We start from the raw sequence: 17,276 nt of genomic DNA on the forward strand, positions 1-17,276 counted from the left end.
ACAGGCCCAGTGTGGGCAGTGAGAGCAGAGCAGGCACCATCACAGAGAAAATAACAATCCAGCAGAAATCCAAGATGTATGTGCCTGTCTGAAAAACCCAATTAGCTCTGGAGCTGGAAGCACTGGCACAGCCCAGCCTTTCCAAGCACGTAACTCCCCAGCACTGCCAGCACCAGCAGCAATATCACATCACCCTCTCTGTACTGGGGGTACGTGGAGAACCTGCTTGGCATGGGAACACTGTTAATCCTGCCATGGGTCTGGGCTGCAGTCTGTCCTCATCCCAAATGGAGGAGGTGTGCACACACAGGCGGATCGGTGAAGCACTGACCCAACATGACAACACAAACCTCTGGCTCTAACCTGCAGAGTGACATGCCTCTGGAGGAGAGGCTGCTTGTGGGACAGGCAGCAGGGAAAGGGCAGACTGCTCCTGCTAAGCCCTGTGATCACACATCAGCATTCCAAGGGAGCACGACACTTACCACGGCAACATCCGAAAGTCTCCTGAGTATTCCTCATATTTGTAGTTTACCACGAACCAGTCAGAGCTGTAGGTTTTAATGCACTGAAAGGAAAACAATACAGCTCTTAGAAAGCTACAGCAAGCAAAACAAAGCCCAGCAGCAGTCTGAGAGGTTACTCCCTGCAGGGTGAGGTAAGCACAAGCAGGAGTGGCATGGGCACGGCTGCTTCACTTGTTTCATGTAGCAGTGCAGAATTTCATGAGGAACCTTTTCAGCACAGAGACAAAAATCACACAGCATCTGGGCCTGCCACACATCTACAGATTTTGTATTTGCATCACTCCAAGGCTCTAAAAAAGGAGTAGTGATTTGGGAGGAGACTGTTTTCCAGAAAGCGAAAGTTTTCAGTCCTCACAAACACAGCACGTCTAACTCGACACCGACCATCGCTTTTTGTTCCACTGCACTTGAAGGGAATGGTCCTGGAGAGCAGCACTTCACAACAAACCCACAGCACTCCAGATGCTCCAGGGAGGCTGTGAATGCCCTCCTTGATAGGCAGGTGGTGCAAAGCCACACACCTTGGCTGTGTACAAAATCCACTGCAGACACTTTGCACATGAGATACCGGTGAGAACTCTCCTGTGCAGCAGGTGGGGCAGTGCTTCCCACAAAGGAAAAGCCAAGTGATCCACAATGCTGTGGATCAGGAGCTACAGCTGAGCATCCTGTCCAAGGGTAAAAAGTGCTGAAGGCATGGTGTCACATGGGCTTTGCCCCTACCTCTTTGACAAAGAGACTCTGAGCTTTCTTTAGAGCATCTTCTGGCACCGTTGACTGGACAGTCCTTCTCTGTCGGCCAATGACTGAGATCTGCAGGAAAAAGAACATTTTTACATCACAAACTCCATCTTCAGGGCTTGACACTCACTTTAAATAAATGTGGTGGGCCTAAAGCACCAGTGGGTCATTTTGGTTTTATGTGTCAGTAATGCAGCCAAAATTAACATGTGGTTAATGGTGGAAATTTTCCAAGGTAAGCAGGACGGGGGACGAGTGAGCCTCAAACACAAAAAACAGCCAGAGCAAACTCACAGACACATCTTCAATAGGAAATATCAGGAGGTCCCGGAGGGGATCACTGTAGATCTGAACTCTGCGTTGAAGGATCACGTTCTCATAGTCCAAGGGTTCCACCACTTTAGTTTTTTCCTGCAGGAAAAACAGATGATGAAAAAAACTACATAGATGTAACATCTAAAATAACCAGCAAATAACATCTTGTGCTTAATTTCAAACTGTGTGAGCACTGGACTGCCCATTATTCAGCACTCTGATACTCCTGTGCTGCAGGTAACCACCGATGAGCATGTTTTGCAGAGAGGGAAATGCAGGGTTAAGTTTTAAGTAAAAAGCTACAGGAAGAAATGAAGCACTGTGCTGCTCTGTCTCAGCACAGTCTCTAATTTCTTAATGGAGCAAGAAAGCCTCCTGGACAGGCCATAGCTTTAACAGCTGCAACATCCAGCATCTTTATGTTTGAGCAGCTCATCTGTACAGCTTGGAAGGAACACAGGCTCCTGCACTGGCTCTGCTCAGCTCGGGGCTGGCTTTGCTTGAGGAGCTGTGCTCTCCCAAGGAATGATGAGAGCAAGGCTGCTGCTACAACTGCCAAAGCAGGAATCTCAGCCCATGGAAGGAAAAACAGCATCCCTCTGAAAAGACAGGAAAGACCTCTCCATAAATCTCACCCCAGACACAGCCAAAGGCTGGAGCCCAGTTCTATTCTCACTCACATTTCAGGGAAGCAAGAGGAACTTCTCCAAAAATCCCGGGAGTCACAAGCAAAAACTATTAGGAGAGCTTCATTACGTTCCCTACTGCACCAATTCTGTCTGTGTAACAAGTCCAGAAAGCAGAACTTTGTAAAATGAGAAAAACACAACTTCTGAAGCAGGCAAATGCCATCTCAGCTGCACAGCCTGACTTCAGATTTCATGAGCAAGAGTTGGGCTCTCAGCACTGCATTGTCAAAATCAAACTTCACATCAAAAGCCAACCAATAACTCTGTATGGGAGAGGTCACAATAAAACAGGAACCAAACACTGACCCATCACCTTTGCCTTGTTTTGAACCTTGACCAAGATCCTGATGCTTGGCCCTGGCACAGCCAGTGTTTATGAAGCCCCTGCAGCAGCACATGATGCCAGGTGCCTCTGGACATGACATCCCTGCAGGACAACATGCTTGGGCACTCCACTCTTGGAAGAGGAATATCAGATACTTCCCCATGGGCAGCAAATGTTACCCTGCAGTCAAATGGCTTTTCTGGGATGAGCTGTTCACCATGACTGGAGTTAAAGATGAGACCAACACAAGGTCCCTTGCTGAACACAGCACAACCTGAAGCTTAAAAAAATGAGTCCCAAGTGAGGACCGAAAGCTCAGCACTGCATAACACCACTGGATAAACAGCCACACCACCTAGAGTCCAAAAAACCTCAATATTTTCTGTGACACATGAGATAAGCAGGGAAGTCAACACTGCTCTTCCGTAACCAATCCTAGCCGAAGGTCCCGTGCCTGTTCTGTGCCTTTGGCTCCTGAGGATGTGGGATGCATTAATGAAACACCTGCTGCCTCAGACAGTTTTGCATTTACAATGTCTCTTTGCCGTGCTGCAGGAATCCAGCATGAATTAGCTTCAGTTATCTGAAAAAGTTCCCTTCTTAATCACTCTCTGAAAACTTTGCTTTACTGCTTGCACAGTCCTGAAAAGAACCTCACACTCCTCAGATTACCAGTGAGAAAGACAAAGGTCAATCAGCACAGAGCCCAGGCTGGGTGCCAGAGCATCCAGGGGCTGCTGCCTGTTCCTTCAGCCACGAGGAATTTGGGAATGAGGTGATAAATGCTGCCAGTCCCACTGCACACACAGAACTCCTTGCATCCAACACCTGAGCTGTGCTGGGATTTAATAAGAAAAGAGGGTCCATGTGAAAAACAGGATTTCTCTGTCTACCAACAGGTAGACAGAGAAAAGGAGCCCATTTATTCTCAGTCAGTCTCATGCTCATTAAATGTTTAATTGAATTTGGTTAATCATCTGAAACACCGGTCTTATTTCAGGATGGCGCTGTGCACTTCTGGAGGTCTGCCGAGCTTTGCAAATTAATGTGAATTACCAGGACATCTATTTGCAGGACTGGGGCCCCAAAGCTTGTTCTCCCCCCAACAGCAGGCAGGGCCCCACAGAGCAGGCACACAGCTCTCTGCTGGCCTTGGGCTCACTGCAGCAATCCTGGTAAAACTCAGCAGCCTTGGTGGGCTAAAGCAGGGCCATGACCCCAAGAACCCGCACCAGGCCCCTCTCACCTCACCCTGCAGCAGCTGTAACAGGAAATTAGAGTCCCTCTATGAGCCTTCCACATCTCTTTGGGAATGCAAGTCTTCCAGTCACACTGTACTTTTAGTCCTTTTTTATTTTGCAACATGGTCCTGAAACTAGGACTGTATTTCTAAAGCTGTCCTTTTAAAAAGCTGGGGCTTTGATGACATTTCTTTTCTAGATCTGATACCTCTGATGACCAGCAAGACAAAGTCCTGGCACTCATCCTCATGAGATTCAATGACAGCTAAAGGGTAAGAGCTGAAAAACATCCCAGATCCTCACATGAGATGTTTGAAAACGCATAGAGCAAAGCCTACAACAAATATTAAAAAAAAAACCCTTAAACCTTGCTGCAGCCCTTCCAGTCTGGTGGATGTAATGATATTGGAAAAAATGTGTGGTGCAGGCTGTGATCTATATCTGACAAACCAGTGCCAGGCCCTGTGACACACATCTGATGCCTGAGGGACGGAAGGATGTGCAGTGGCACCCAGAAGGGTTGTGCAGCACCCAGACAGGCATTTCTCCTCTGGAGCTGCTAGAAACAGTCCCTAGGGCTCCTCTTCCCCAAGGTGTGCACATCCCCTGTCTCAGCACACAGCAGCCCTCCATTCCCTGCACTCAGTGTTACACCGACCATGTGTGATGTGCTCACACCCAGCCCATCACCCCGGCTGCCCCAGGCCATGACAGGAACCACAGATCTGTCTCTAAAGCAAAGACACAAGATGTAGGTCAGCCTGTTTGTTAGCAAAGCAGCTGCTCAAGGAAGGATGTGGCCTGGCTCCTGCCTGCCATCGAGGAAACAAACTCCTCCATCCATCCTGAGCTGTGCAGGCTGCCCAGTGGGGCCAGGCACGCTCATGTCCCTGCAAACAGACCCATGGAGTGAGGAGGGATCCATCCCAAATACCTGTTGCCCTTTTGACCCTTTGAGTCCACACACTCCCATCAGTTCAGAAAGGCTGGAGATAAAGCTTTAAATGCTGAAAATGGGATTTCAAAGTCTTAATTTTCCTGAAGGTTGAAGTGCACACCCCACACCACCCCAGGCTCAGATCACACTGCCCAGCACTGTCACAACAGCAGATGGCACCCACCAAAGTCATTACAAAAGCAGAGGAAAAACTATTACACTAAAGTAATTAGAGTCTTAGAAACCACAAATTCCTCCTCAGAGGAAGCCAATACCCAAGTACAAAGAAATGCTGCCAGTACAGCAAGAAAATCAATCCATTTCTTCAGGAAAAAACGTGCAGTGCTGCCAAAGGCATCCTGCTCTGTGGCACACATGCAGCAGCTCTTCATCCAGGGCAGGCAGACACTGCACTGTGATGCTCCTGAGCTCCTCTGAGCTCCTGAGAACACAGCAGGGACAGGCTGGGGTGAGCTGCCCTCTCCTGTGGCTCCTGTGGGTGCTGCACCCAAGGACACCCTGCAGCAGCATCCAGCCCAAAGCTCACTGTGCTGGGATAAAAAACAAGGGAACTCTCTCAGAGAAAAACAAACAGAGTTTTTAACAAAGGTAACATGACAGCAGTGCACCCTCCCAGATAAGCCCAGGTTCAAGCCCCACATCCCAGCCTGCTCCTGAAAACACACATTGCTCCTTCTGTCCCTGCTTCTGCCGCAGGGCTGCTGCTCCCCGGCACAGAGAGCTGTGTGTGCCCTGCTGGAGCTCCTGTCCATGCTGGGTCACCAGCTCCACCTGCACAACAACAGCCTGGCCACTGCAGTATTGACTCCCCAGCACAACACTGGCATTTTAACAGGAAATTCAGAGAAATTACCTCAACAGAAACACGCCCACAAACACCAGCACCAAGCTTTGCCTTTGGCCAAGGGTGAGCTCAGAGCCCAGAATGAGGGAAAACCCAAGCAAGGTCCTTGTCCTCAGTGCCCTGCCAGCCTGAGCCCAAACCCTCCCCAGGACAGAAACCACCAGAGAGAGAGCAAAGGAAAGGTTTAGCAGGAAAATTACCCATTAACAAAGAGGGGGGATACTTAAGTCAGACTAAACTGGCACCTTCCCACATCCATTTTACAAAGCATGTAAAATTCCTTTTATTTCCTTTATAAACAAAGGCTCACAATGACAGCTTATTCTTGTGGAGAAGTATTGGAAAGAACATTTCTATTTTAAAGTTTTAGTGCCTGAAAACCAGCGGCCACCTGCCTTCCTGTGTTCTGCATTTGAATACCATAAAAACACAGCACTTTTTTGATTAATGTTGATCTGATTAATGTTTTTGTGAGATCCATTTCTCCCAGAATTACAACAGATATAACCCAAGTTATGTGCACGTACAGAATGAAAAATGTTTCATTTGGGGATTTTTTTTTTAAAGCAGTGGCCAAAGGAAAACTATGAGTAAGCTTTTGCATTTTCAGTCCTATCAGTTCAGCCCTCATTTAAAACAATATCCAGAGAAGAAAATGACAAATCAGGCCGGTTTGGCTGCAGTGTAACCAAATTTCTGGTCCCTTTGCAGGGACACAAGTCCTCAGCAGCTGGCGGAAGCCAAGCCCAGCACTGGAGCTGCACCACATTTGACTTTCACTTCTCGTGCCCCAACGGCCCCAAACCCACAAAAACACACACAAACACAAAAAAACCCACACAAACACGCACTGACATGCACTGACACGCACTAACAAACACAAACACACACAAACACACACACTAACACACACACCCTGCCCTGCAACGCTTTCCCCAGGCCTTCCACTGAAACACCTGCAGCTTCAGCAGCCCCCAGCATGTGACTTTTCCCCACATCCTCAGAAATGAAGCCCTACCCAGTGTGTGCATCCACATTTCAAAGCAGCAAGAGACAACAAATGAGATGAGGTTCAGAAGTGCTGGTTGTTTAGAGCAGCTGAGGAGAGAAGGAGGAAGAGAACAGATCACGTGTAGGTATATAAATGTATTATCTCATTATCTCAGAGTGCACACTGTTCCCCAAAACTGAGCCACCATCTTACAGCCTATTTGCTGCCTCATCTGTTGCAACCCTGTAGTACACCTACATGGAAAGCCAAGCAAAAGCCCAAATTTTAAAATAAATACCAAAGGGCCAAGTGGGTGAAATACACAGAGAGGAAAAATCAATTTGGAGAATTAAAAGCTAAAAGAGGGGGAAATGGAGGCATACAACTACCCTTGGGACACACCTGTCACAGCTAAAATCACATCACTTCTGAGACTGGCAACACTCCAGGGCAGAGGGACCACTCCCCACTGTGATGCACAATCTGGAAATGTGAGGATACCTCAAAAACAGCAGAGAGAAATCCCCATTTTTTTTATTTTGTTCAAGAAACCTGACTGTACATGAGAGAATTCAAATGATGCCTGGGAACTGAGCAAACTCACTTGGCAAATCATATGGACATATGGAATTGAGCAATTTCTATCCACAGAAAAGCTCTTCCATAGCCAGGGATTCAAAGATCAGGTCAGGGCAAACTCAAATTGTGTGGTCTTTAAGAGTTTTTTGGGTTTTTTTTAGTATCACATTTGTGACTCCTCACTTTTTCCACCCTCAGTTCCTGCACTGCCATCTGATCCCATTTACACACTCTCACTCAAGCTTGCAGAAAGGCTACAGAGCTCAATTTACAAAAGCTCAGATTCACAGAGAAGTCATCATTCCAGACTGCTGGGCATAAGAAAGAATAATGAAAACCCATAAACTCTGGGCTTGGCCATCCAATGTTTATGGAACTGCCATAAACCTCTGCAAAGCCAGAATAAAGTCTGTGCTCCAATGACTTTGAATTCAAAACTCCAGGAGAAGGGAAGAGGTGGGAACAGAGATCAGGGGAGGAAGGACAAGCAGGGAGACAGTGTGAGTCAGCACATATGGCAACACAGTGCAGCCTTGCTGATGCCAAGAGGTTTGTGGGCTTCTCAGCAAAGCCACATTTTGGGAAGAAATCAGCAGGGAGGCAATGAGGCAGCTCTCAGCAGGTGATGGGGAGCTTGTGTCCACGAGCCAGCTGCAAACCCAGCACTCAGCTGGATGGAGCAGAAGCACGATGCTAAAACCTCAAGGATGAAAAACAGCCGACAAAGCTGGGTATGAGCAGGTCAAAACTATTTTTACCAGAAAGAAGAAAGTTTAAAAACACAAGAAAAATGTCCATACAGGAATTCTGGCTCTGCTGAAGATGCCAAAACACTGAGACACCACAGCTGCACCTGGGACAGGTGAGAGGGATGGGCTGCAAGGTGGGCATGCAAACACACAAAGCATCTTGTGAAATGGCAAGGGAGGAAAAGCTCAGCAGAAGGGGGAGAAGCAGGGAAGCATGGAGAGGGAAGGGTCTCAGGAGCTGGCCCAAGGTGGTGCTGAGGAGGGTAGAATGGGGGATGGGGTTTTTACCCATCTGGGGATGGATCTGTGCAGGGGCCACATCATGGGAAGCAAGAGTTGTGCAAAGGTTGGGCAGGGTAGCTGTGAGGGCAGGAGATGGGGTCAGGCAGGCCAAGAAGGTGTGCACTGCAGACAGGAGAGGAGCCCCACGGGCAGTCAGGAAGGGAAGAAGGAATTGGTGAGGAGAAGGGGCCTGCCAGGGAGTGATCAGGCACTAACACAGCTCAGAGCAAGGCTCTGCTCAGCCCTCCAGGGGCAGCAGGACAGCAACACATCATTGCTAAGGGTCTCACTAGACAGGGCTCTGGGTCAGAGTCCCCACTCCCATCTCCATGCAGGAGTTATGTGCAGAGTGTGCCGTGCTCCAGCTCCAAATGCAGCGCCAGCAGCACAAGGCTGCTGTGCTCCACTCTTCCCCTGCTCTGCATTGCCTGGGGGTGGCTGAACCTCTCAGGAGCCCTCAGAGAAATAAAAAGTCTTGTGAAGGGGAAGGAGAGGATGAGTGCACAGTCCTGGCACCCTGCAAGAAAACATTTGCAGTGGAAATGACTCACTCTTTCCATCCCAAAGCTCAGAGCAAAAGCCAGCCCCTCTCCTGTGCTTCCCTCCACCCCACCCAAGCTCTGTGCAAAAGCATTTCACCGACCTACACCTCTCCCCTCCTGCACCAATGGCCATGGGTGGCACCAGAACCTGGGTTCTGGGTATTCTGGAATGTGGGTATCTCCTTTTTCAATGTAATGTTCACTTTCCAGTGAGAAAGTAAATGTCTCCAGTCACAGTGCTGGCGCTGAAAGCGACACAGCATTGGTGTGAGACACCAGCTTGCAGAAGGCTTGAACAAACAGTCAAAAAGTTGATGTCAGCATAGACATGCAAACATTTACATTATTAGGCCTGTCAAATAAAATGAATTCAGGCCTTGAAGTGTCTTCAGGCTGGTTTAGAAATTACAGGAAGCCAGAATAACCAGCATATGACTCTTCATTTTCCTTCCACTTACTGAGAAATGGGATCCACAGTGGCCAGCCTTTAGCAGATCCCATTCTGAAGCAGAGTTCTGCAGCCAGGAGAGGCAGGAACACTGTTTTTTTCCCCTGAAAGCTTGAGATTCTTGCATAATCACTTAAGCAAACAGCCCTCAGAAAACATCTGCATTGCAATGAAGCAGTGGGAGTTCACAGCCCAAGTGTGAGTGACCCAGCCAAGAAGGCAGTGCTGCCCACTCCAGCCCACCTGTACTTCACCTTCACACATCACCTCCAAAAGTGATGCCTTGGACAAGTGCAGAGTCAGCAGGAGAGCACTGGCAAGTGGGGGCATGACCCAGGTCTGGCATGAGCACACACTCGATCCAGCACTGTTCCTGCACAGGGCAGTGCATTAGGACAAGCCTGTGAGATTGCTTTCAGTACCCTTGCTCCCTGCGCCTGACCTTCCTCAGCATCACCAAGTGCTCCTGTGTGACAGTGACAGCTCAGAACACACTGCCAGGAAGTCTCCAGTCCCCTGCCACAGCACCTGAAGTCCTGTGAGTCCCTGCCAGCATTGCTCCATCCTGGCTCAAATCCAGCCCTCCTCCTCAAGGAGCAGAGGGATCAGGGTAGCTCTATGTCAGCCAAACAGCACCTGCAGCCAGCTGAGCATCTGCTGCAGAGCATGAGAGATGTGCAAACACGTCACAGCTTTGATTTTCTCCTTGGAAAATAATAGAGCTAATAGAAATTGGCAAAAGGGTACTGGTTTCTATGGGACAGCTGCATTTCTGGCAGATAGGACTTCTCAAAACATTCTGTAAGTACAGGCATGCTAAAAAAGGAAAATAGTGATTACAACAACAATAATACATGTTATTTATTTAGGTTCTTAACTGGAACATCCCAAAGTACTTTTCAGATGTCACTTGCATTTCATCATTTATTTATGTAGTATCAGTTTTATATTTAGCATCCAAATCCAGAATAGCCAGCTCCAGAACATCTTAAAGCAATTAATGGCACATAGGCAAAACCCCTCCCTTTCCTGTCTGTCTCAAACTCTTGTTTTTCACTTAGGAAACCACTCGCATGCGGGGCTGAGCCAACAGCGCAGCCGCAGCCCCAGGCGAGCAGGGGAACATCCCCAGCCCCACTGGGGCATGGACAGAGCCCAGACAAGAGGAACAGACTTGTCCAAGGCCACGGAGCAGCACTGGGGAAGAGCAGAGCAGGAAGCCCCAGGGCAGTTTTGGGCTGCCTCAGCAGAGCAGCCAAGCCCAGCCGTGTCATCAGTGGTTTCAGCAGCTCAGGAAGTTGTCTCAGCCTCATCTGTGCTCCATCTTCAGGCTGCAGGCATTGGATACAGGTACAAAGGGGCTGCAAAGTTGAACTCTGCTCCCCCCAGCAACTCCCATCTGGCAGGGGATGCTGTGATTGGGGTCTGTAAGGGATGGACTCTTCGAGGCTTCAACCCACCCAGAGACAAAATGCTGCTGTCAACAGAAGCACCTCAAAGCTTCCCCAAATATAAACATCTGTACAGTTGCCAGCATCATGCAACAGGACAAGGGAGAGTTTAGGGTTCCCCAGGCACAGAGGGAAAAGACAACCTGTGTGAGTCCAGTGCAACTCTCCTGGAACCCCAGAGTGCCAGGGAAGGCAGTTCTCTGCTGGAAGCTGGCTTTGTCTTCCTGAACACCAGCTTTGTGGGCATTCAGCCCACCCCAGCCAGCATCATCATCTCCCTCCAAGAGATGGAGACTCCCTTTTCCTCCCCTGACCATGACCCTTCTACCTGCCCTTGTCAGAAATGCAGCTCCTGCCAAGCCTCTCATGTCCCTGTGTCTCCCCATCCCTTTCTGGCTGGCACAAGAGCTCCCCTGAGCCCCAGCTCACCCCCTGTCCCCAGGGGCTGAACACAGAGCCCTGGCAGACATGGAGCCAGCTGCCTTTCTGAGCCCTGGCTGCCTCCAGGACATGTGTCCTGCTGCACACAGGCACTGCAGCCCAGCCCACATCCCAGGCTCCTGACCACTGCCAGAATACAGCTGCATGGAGAGCTGCTATGGCTCTCCAGAGCAATGCACGGCACTCTGACATCACCAGCTCCAGCTACTGCACAGGGGAGAAGGCTTTTTCTTGGCTTCTCCCAAGCAGTGTCCTTGCTCAGGGGACAGAGGCCAGGCTGCTGAGGGATGTCACCCAGCACAGAGCCAGGGGCAGGATGAAGGAGTGGGGAGTGCTGTGCACCAGCACAGAGTCTCCTTCAAGATGCAACTGCTCCCCAGGAACAGTCCTGTGACAGGAGATATTAATAGGGGAGAGAAGAAACTGCTTTTCAGCGAGAGAGAGGGGTGAGAAAGGGGTCAGGAACAAGCAGCCCTAACCCCATTAGAGAAGCAGCAGGAGGCAGGGAAAAACTGTAAAGATAAATCAGGGCTGTATTGAAGGAAAGAGGAGCCAGCAAGGGAGAGCTTTGATTTGTACTTTTAAGGGAATGAAAGAGATGGAAAGAGTTGGTGGCAGGGAAACATATTCCAGCATTTTTAAGATGACAGCAATGGCCACAAAGGTACAAGAAACTACTCTTTTCTTCCTTGTGCAAAGCAGGAGTGAGGAGGCCAATTAACCAGGGATGCTGAAGCATACGTGTACCCCATGTCTGGCTGCTGTTCAGCTGCTGTGTGTGACCGTGACTTGCATTCTCAGGCCATGGAAATGTCAAAAGCTTTGTGCAATTTTGCACCATTAGAGATAATAAATCAGCCTACAGAGGGCTAAGTGAAATGATGAAAGAGCCACCCAGCTGCATACAGAAAACGCTGCTACACTACACACTACAGCAGGTAGTCCTGCTTCAAATGCTCCTGGTGGTGGGGGAGATACCTGCAAATATCTCCAGATACCAGAACAGGCTGAAACAAAGCCCAGGAGCCATCCCCTCACTGGATTGAGTGCACAAATCCCAGCCACAGTGCTGGCACCACCACAACCATCTGTTCCAGGCGTCCCACCGCACTGATGGTGGTGGGCTGGGGCAGATGCTGTCAATGCAGGGACACTGCATTTCCATGACATTGTCCTCAGAACAAACCACTCTCAACCTTGCCCAGTGAGTGCTAAAACCCCAGCTAGCACAACGTGGTAAGAGATAAGCACATGTCAGGGCTGGATGCTTTGTTCTCTTCCTAGAGCTTTCCTATAACACGCAGGAGGACATAAACATTTCAACGATGCCTTGGGAAGGATAAGATTTTGTGCCCATTAAAAGCTTCCAAACCCCTTGAGAACTGGAGACACTGACTGTCCATCCTGTAACAGTCACACCTCAGCACACAGGCACTCATAGAGGAGCAAGAAATGGCTCCAGCTCTTAAGGACTGGGTATCAGTAGGAAATATGCCAGAGATTTGTCCCCACATAGCTGCAGAGTGTACTTGGAGCCTTGCTCCTCTCCATCAAGCCCTGCCCTTCATCCACTCCACAACTGGTGGGTGCTTATGCAGGAGCAAACTGGAACTTCCCTGGCACACACTGCCCAGGCCCAGCTCTGGGCTAAATCCAGCCCCTCAAGGCACAGGAGCCCTGGTTCAGGACAGCACGTGATTAGTTCTAAGAATACTTTTAAGTGTTTTCTTGAATAAGCCCCCATGAACAACATTGTCTCCACAAACACTTCCACAGGAGGCACCAGGGCCAGCTCTGGAGGCACCCAGGCACAGCAGGCAAATCCTGCCCAGGTTAAACCAACAGCCAAACTCCCACCCACTTACTCAGGGGCAGAATTTCCTCCCATGCCTCATATATGTCTGTTTTTCTATGTAAAATGTGCAAACACAGCATGTTGACTACTCCCAGGGGGAACATGCATATATTCTGTCTCTCTTGAGCGCCAAGATCACTACAAACACTGCATATAAACAGGCTTCACATTGATCAAAGTGAATTTAGCTTATTAAAGGAGGATTCTATGCAGAAAGCTGATTTATTCTGCATGAGCATAAATTGAGACACCAATAATATAGTTTAAGCTAAAAAAAAAAAACCCACAGAAAGAACAAAATGCCTTTTTGCCTCCAGTCAAAATCTTTTTAGTATCACATTAAGGAGCTTCATATCTCCTTTTTGTGTCTCACTGAAACTGAGCCACCCATAGGAGCCCAGCCCAGCCAGGATCAAACAAAACCCATCTCCTCCTGGCATGCTGCCCATCCTCTCACAGAGAGCTTTCAGGGAGCACATCCCACAGCACCACATAACACAGAGAGCAGACACTTGCTCTGAATACCTCTGCACGGCAAGGATCCACACAATTGTTTGTAAGCAGATGTTCTCTCGCACTGCCATTGCTGGGGCACCAAGCTCTGCCCTGGGGGGACCCAGAGATGCTCCCCCTGCCTGGCTGACCCAGAGAAAATCCTTTGCAGCTGCTCCTTCTCAGATAAGATATTCTGGCTCTGCACCCTTTCTAAAATTTTCATGGCAAAGCAGTAAATGCATCTTCAGTTAAACTGTATAGAAATGATCTAAAGAAAATCAGAGCAATTGTGCGAGACATAAAATTGCCACCAGATGACTGGGTTTGGCAGCACTGTGGGAAAATGCATCATCTGTGTTTTGTCAAGTGCTTGCTGCTCTGATCTCGTGCCTCCCACACTTTTAATTTCTCTGTCACGACACAGAGAACGACACTTCTGGAAAACCTGTGCGTGGGTTGAGACACAGCCCCCCCTCCTTGCAGGGCCCCAGCGCTGCTGAGCACATCCCAAAGAGACAGGGCGGGCACAGGGTGTCTCTCAACTTTGGCCTCACGTCCACCCAAACATGTGCAGCTGATTTGGATCCCTGGGCAGAAGGAAGAGCCTTTGCTGTTGTCCTGGCAGTGTCACAAGACCCAGGATCTCACTCACACACGTGTGCCCTTAAACTGCTCGACTCCACCACACCCCACTGCTCTCCATGGGGTGAAGGAGAGGTGCACAGGCACTTCCATCAGAGCAAGGCACACCTGAGCACACGTGTGCATCCTGCTGGCATGTGCCTGAGCCTTGCAAGTGCCCAGCTCCCACAGCAGCCAGTGCCTCCGAGCAGGGCTCTCCTGCTCAACTTCCTCACTATTACTCAGCAACATCAGAGGAGGGGAGGAGGGAGATTGTACTGAAGGTCTGAGCCAAAATCACCCATCTCCATCCACTGCCAAAGGTGCCTGGCTGCTGTCTTTCAGCTGCAGCCCAGATGCCTCTCCTGGGTATCATCAGCACTTGGGCTCTGAAGTTGCACTTCTAACACAGTATTTTACTGTTGGTGCCCCAAGGTTTAAGCTGCAGGTCATCTTTCGGTTAAGAATAGTTTAAGTTATCACACTTGGGCTTTGACTGCTCCTTTCTTTTACCTAATCTTGACATTTCCCTTTATCTTTCAAATGTGTCATTTATCCCACCTGCCAACAAACACTTCCACTATATTTGTCTGTTTATTTAAACAGTGACATAATTTATCAGTTAGCCTGCCATAACTTCATCCCCAGTTGTAATCAGTAGCACACATCAGGGACCATTGGAAGCTGAAATTGATACGATCTGCCCTGCAGCCTCTCGAAGAAAAGAGCACAGAGAGAAGCGGGGTTCCCACAGCGCGCGGCTGCCTGCGGCACCCCGGCACACCCAACGCTGCTCTGCAGGGCTGTGCCTGCTTTCAAGGGATTCCTGCTGAACTATTCCCCTACACAGCCTGTCTGTCAACGAGATGCAAGGCCAGAATGATGGCCAGGATGCTGGGAACAGCAGCAGAGTAAGAGGGAACAAGAGCCCCAAGTGAACTGCACCTCATCCTTCCCCGTGCTTCCCACAGCCTGTGCTCACTGCCACTGCTGCAGCTCCAGGTTACAGCTCTGCTGTAAAAACCCTGACAGGAGCAGCACTGACTGCATCCTAGCAGCTGGTCCAAAGGGCAGTGTGTGGACACAGGCACTCCAGGACACCTTGGAAAGGGACAACCTCCCCTCACTGCCAACCACCTCCATAACCAATGCTTCCCTTTCACAAGCACAAAGGAGCAAAGCCCTGCTAATGTCAACAACGGAAATATTCTCCTTGCACTAGACAGGCATACATCAAAAACCAGGAACAGAAAAAAGATGGCATGGGCTTCACTGCACCTGCAAGACAGCAGCTTTGTAAGCACTCTGTACCAGACATCAGACTCCCTCGGGCTGGACACAGCGCTGCTGGCTAGAGAGACACCTCCTTTAACTCACAAATTGTGGCTCTGGACAAGCTGACCACTTCCATGACATTAAAAGCTTTCCTCACTGAGATGTTTTCATTTATGAGCATTTCATTCACTGACTACAAACAGCTTCTTACTCCAGACAGCTCCTTGTCTCGAGGAGTGCCCTGAAAAGTGCTGAGTTCAACCAACACACTGAAAGAGCACCATGGTGCCCAATCGTCCTGGTGATGATGGTGTGTGCTCTGGTACCTGCAGCATCAGCTCTGCTCACCACCCCTCATCTCCTTCGTGCTCACCACCAGAGATACCTGTGCTTTCAGCTACAAGTGCCCCAAGGCAAGCAGACAGCCAAGGCACTTGACAAGATGACCGAGGAAGTATTAAACTAGTCACATAATTTTTATTGACTCAACATCACCTGCTGTGTCCAGGATGCAGGAAGAGGATGGGATCCTGCCAGGCAAAGGCTCCAGTGCAACTCCAGCTGGCTTCAGAAAGTCCCAGTTCCTGACACCCTGGGACACAGTGCATCACTTACTGCCAATCTGCTCCATCAAGTTATCAAATGCCAACTCCTACTCCCCGTGTATCCACTGGCCACCTCCTGCTTCCCAGAGGCACCCCTGAGCTCAGCACTGCCCCGGGGTGAGGCACAGCCAGGATCACAGTCCTGATGCTGGGCCCTTCCACCTGCCCACACTGGCTGTGGCAAGGAGAGGGTGGGAGGGATGGGGAGGTGCTCACACAATTCTCTGCAGCTGCCCAGCACCAAACTGAGACTCACCTTGGGAACAGGATCAGAAACTATGACTTCTCAGTCTCACCCTCGCTCCAGCACTCCCCACCATCATTTCCCAGGATCCCCTCTGCACCCTCCCAACAGCCAGCACCCCAGTGCACAGACATTCCTTCCTTGCAAAGATGAGCTAATAGATAGAGGGGAGCCAGCTTTTTGCTGGAGCTAACCTCATCCTTAATCAGTGAGGAAGGTCAAAATGCCATCTGAGACAGTCCTAGAAGCTTGTGCCACCTCCTTCCCCACTCCCTGATCACTGCAGTGTCTTATGGCTCTTCCTAGTGATGCAGAAGTGCTGGGATTTATCCACTGCTGCTGAACTGCTGAAAGCAGGAAACTCTGCCAGGACCTAGGGATCAGAAACACCTGCCCTCACCCTCCTCGGGTGCTTGGCTGCAAACACACGAGGCAGCACAGCAGCTCTGGGGATATGGCTGCCAGAAAGAGAGAGGAGTTGGCAGGGACAGCATGGGTAATGAAACCCTAGAGAGGATCAGAGAAAGAGTGGCTGCCTGACAGACTCTGACAGCTCCTTTGGGTTCCTGTCAAGGTTTTATTTATTTTCATCTGCAGTTCCACCCATCCCTTCCCCTTCTGAGAGAAGGAACCTGACACAGGCTCTATATAACCTTTTGCCTGTAGGATACCAAAGCTCTTCTGGTCCATTATTTTTAATGAAAAGTTCCATCAGCTTGTACAAAGCCTTTGTCCCTGAGTATTGTTGGTGAAAGAGGGAAAGCAAATCACGTGGAAGTCCGTAAGGATTTCCAAACAACTGCACTTAAGAAGCAAAACTAGCACAAGGAAATCAGGCTGGATTATCACCACGGCTTTTTTTCAGGCTTAGAAATCTGTAAATTTACAAGAAAATTCAATTTTTAAAAGAAATGTTCAAACCTCTGTATTTATTTAACAGCACATGCCATTCAATCTAATAGTAGAGAACTACCAGGAATTATTTGCTGAACTTGTAGTGCACTTTCTGCATATCCCATTGCCTAACCTTTCTTCCATCAAAGTCAAGGTCAAAGTTG

General features: G+C 49.3%; 1 protein-coding gene across 3 annotated transcripts in view; it reads right to left on the minus strand.

Moving 5' to 3' along the window:
* The window catches only part of DOCK11 (dedicator of cytokinesis 11), an 80,304-nt gene that overhangs the window by 62,031 nt on the left and 997 nt on the right, over positions 1–17,276 (minus strand). For all 3 annotated transcript variants that reach the window (XM_058847665.1, XM_058847666.1, XM_058847664.1), the window contains exons 2-4: positions 1,563–1,679; positions 1,251–1,340; positions 486–568 (exon numbers count right to left, since the gene is read on the minus strand). In XM_058847665.1, the coding sequence (XP_058703648.1) occupies positions 486–568; positions 1,251–1,340; positions 1,563–1,679 (290 nt within the window). The remainder of the gene's footprint in view (positions 1–485; positions 569–1,250; positions 1,341–1,562; positions 1,680–17,276) is intronic.

This window comes from Poecile atricapillus, chromosome 12, assembly GCF_030490865.1.
Source record: "Poecile atricapillus isolate bPoeAtr1 chromosome 12, bPoeAtr1.hap1, whole genome shotgun sequence".
Classification (NCBI taxonomy): Eukaryota; Metazoa; Chordata; class Aves; order Passeriformes; family Paridae; genus Poecile; species Poecile atricapillus.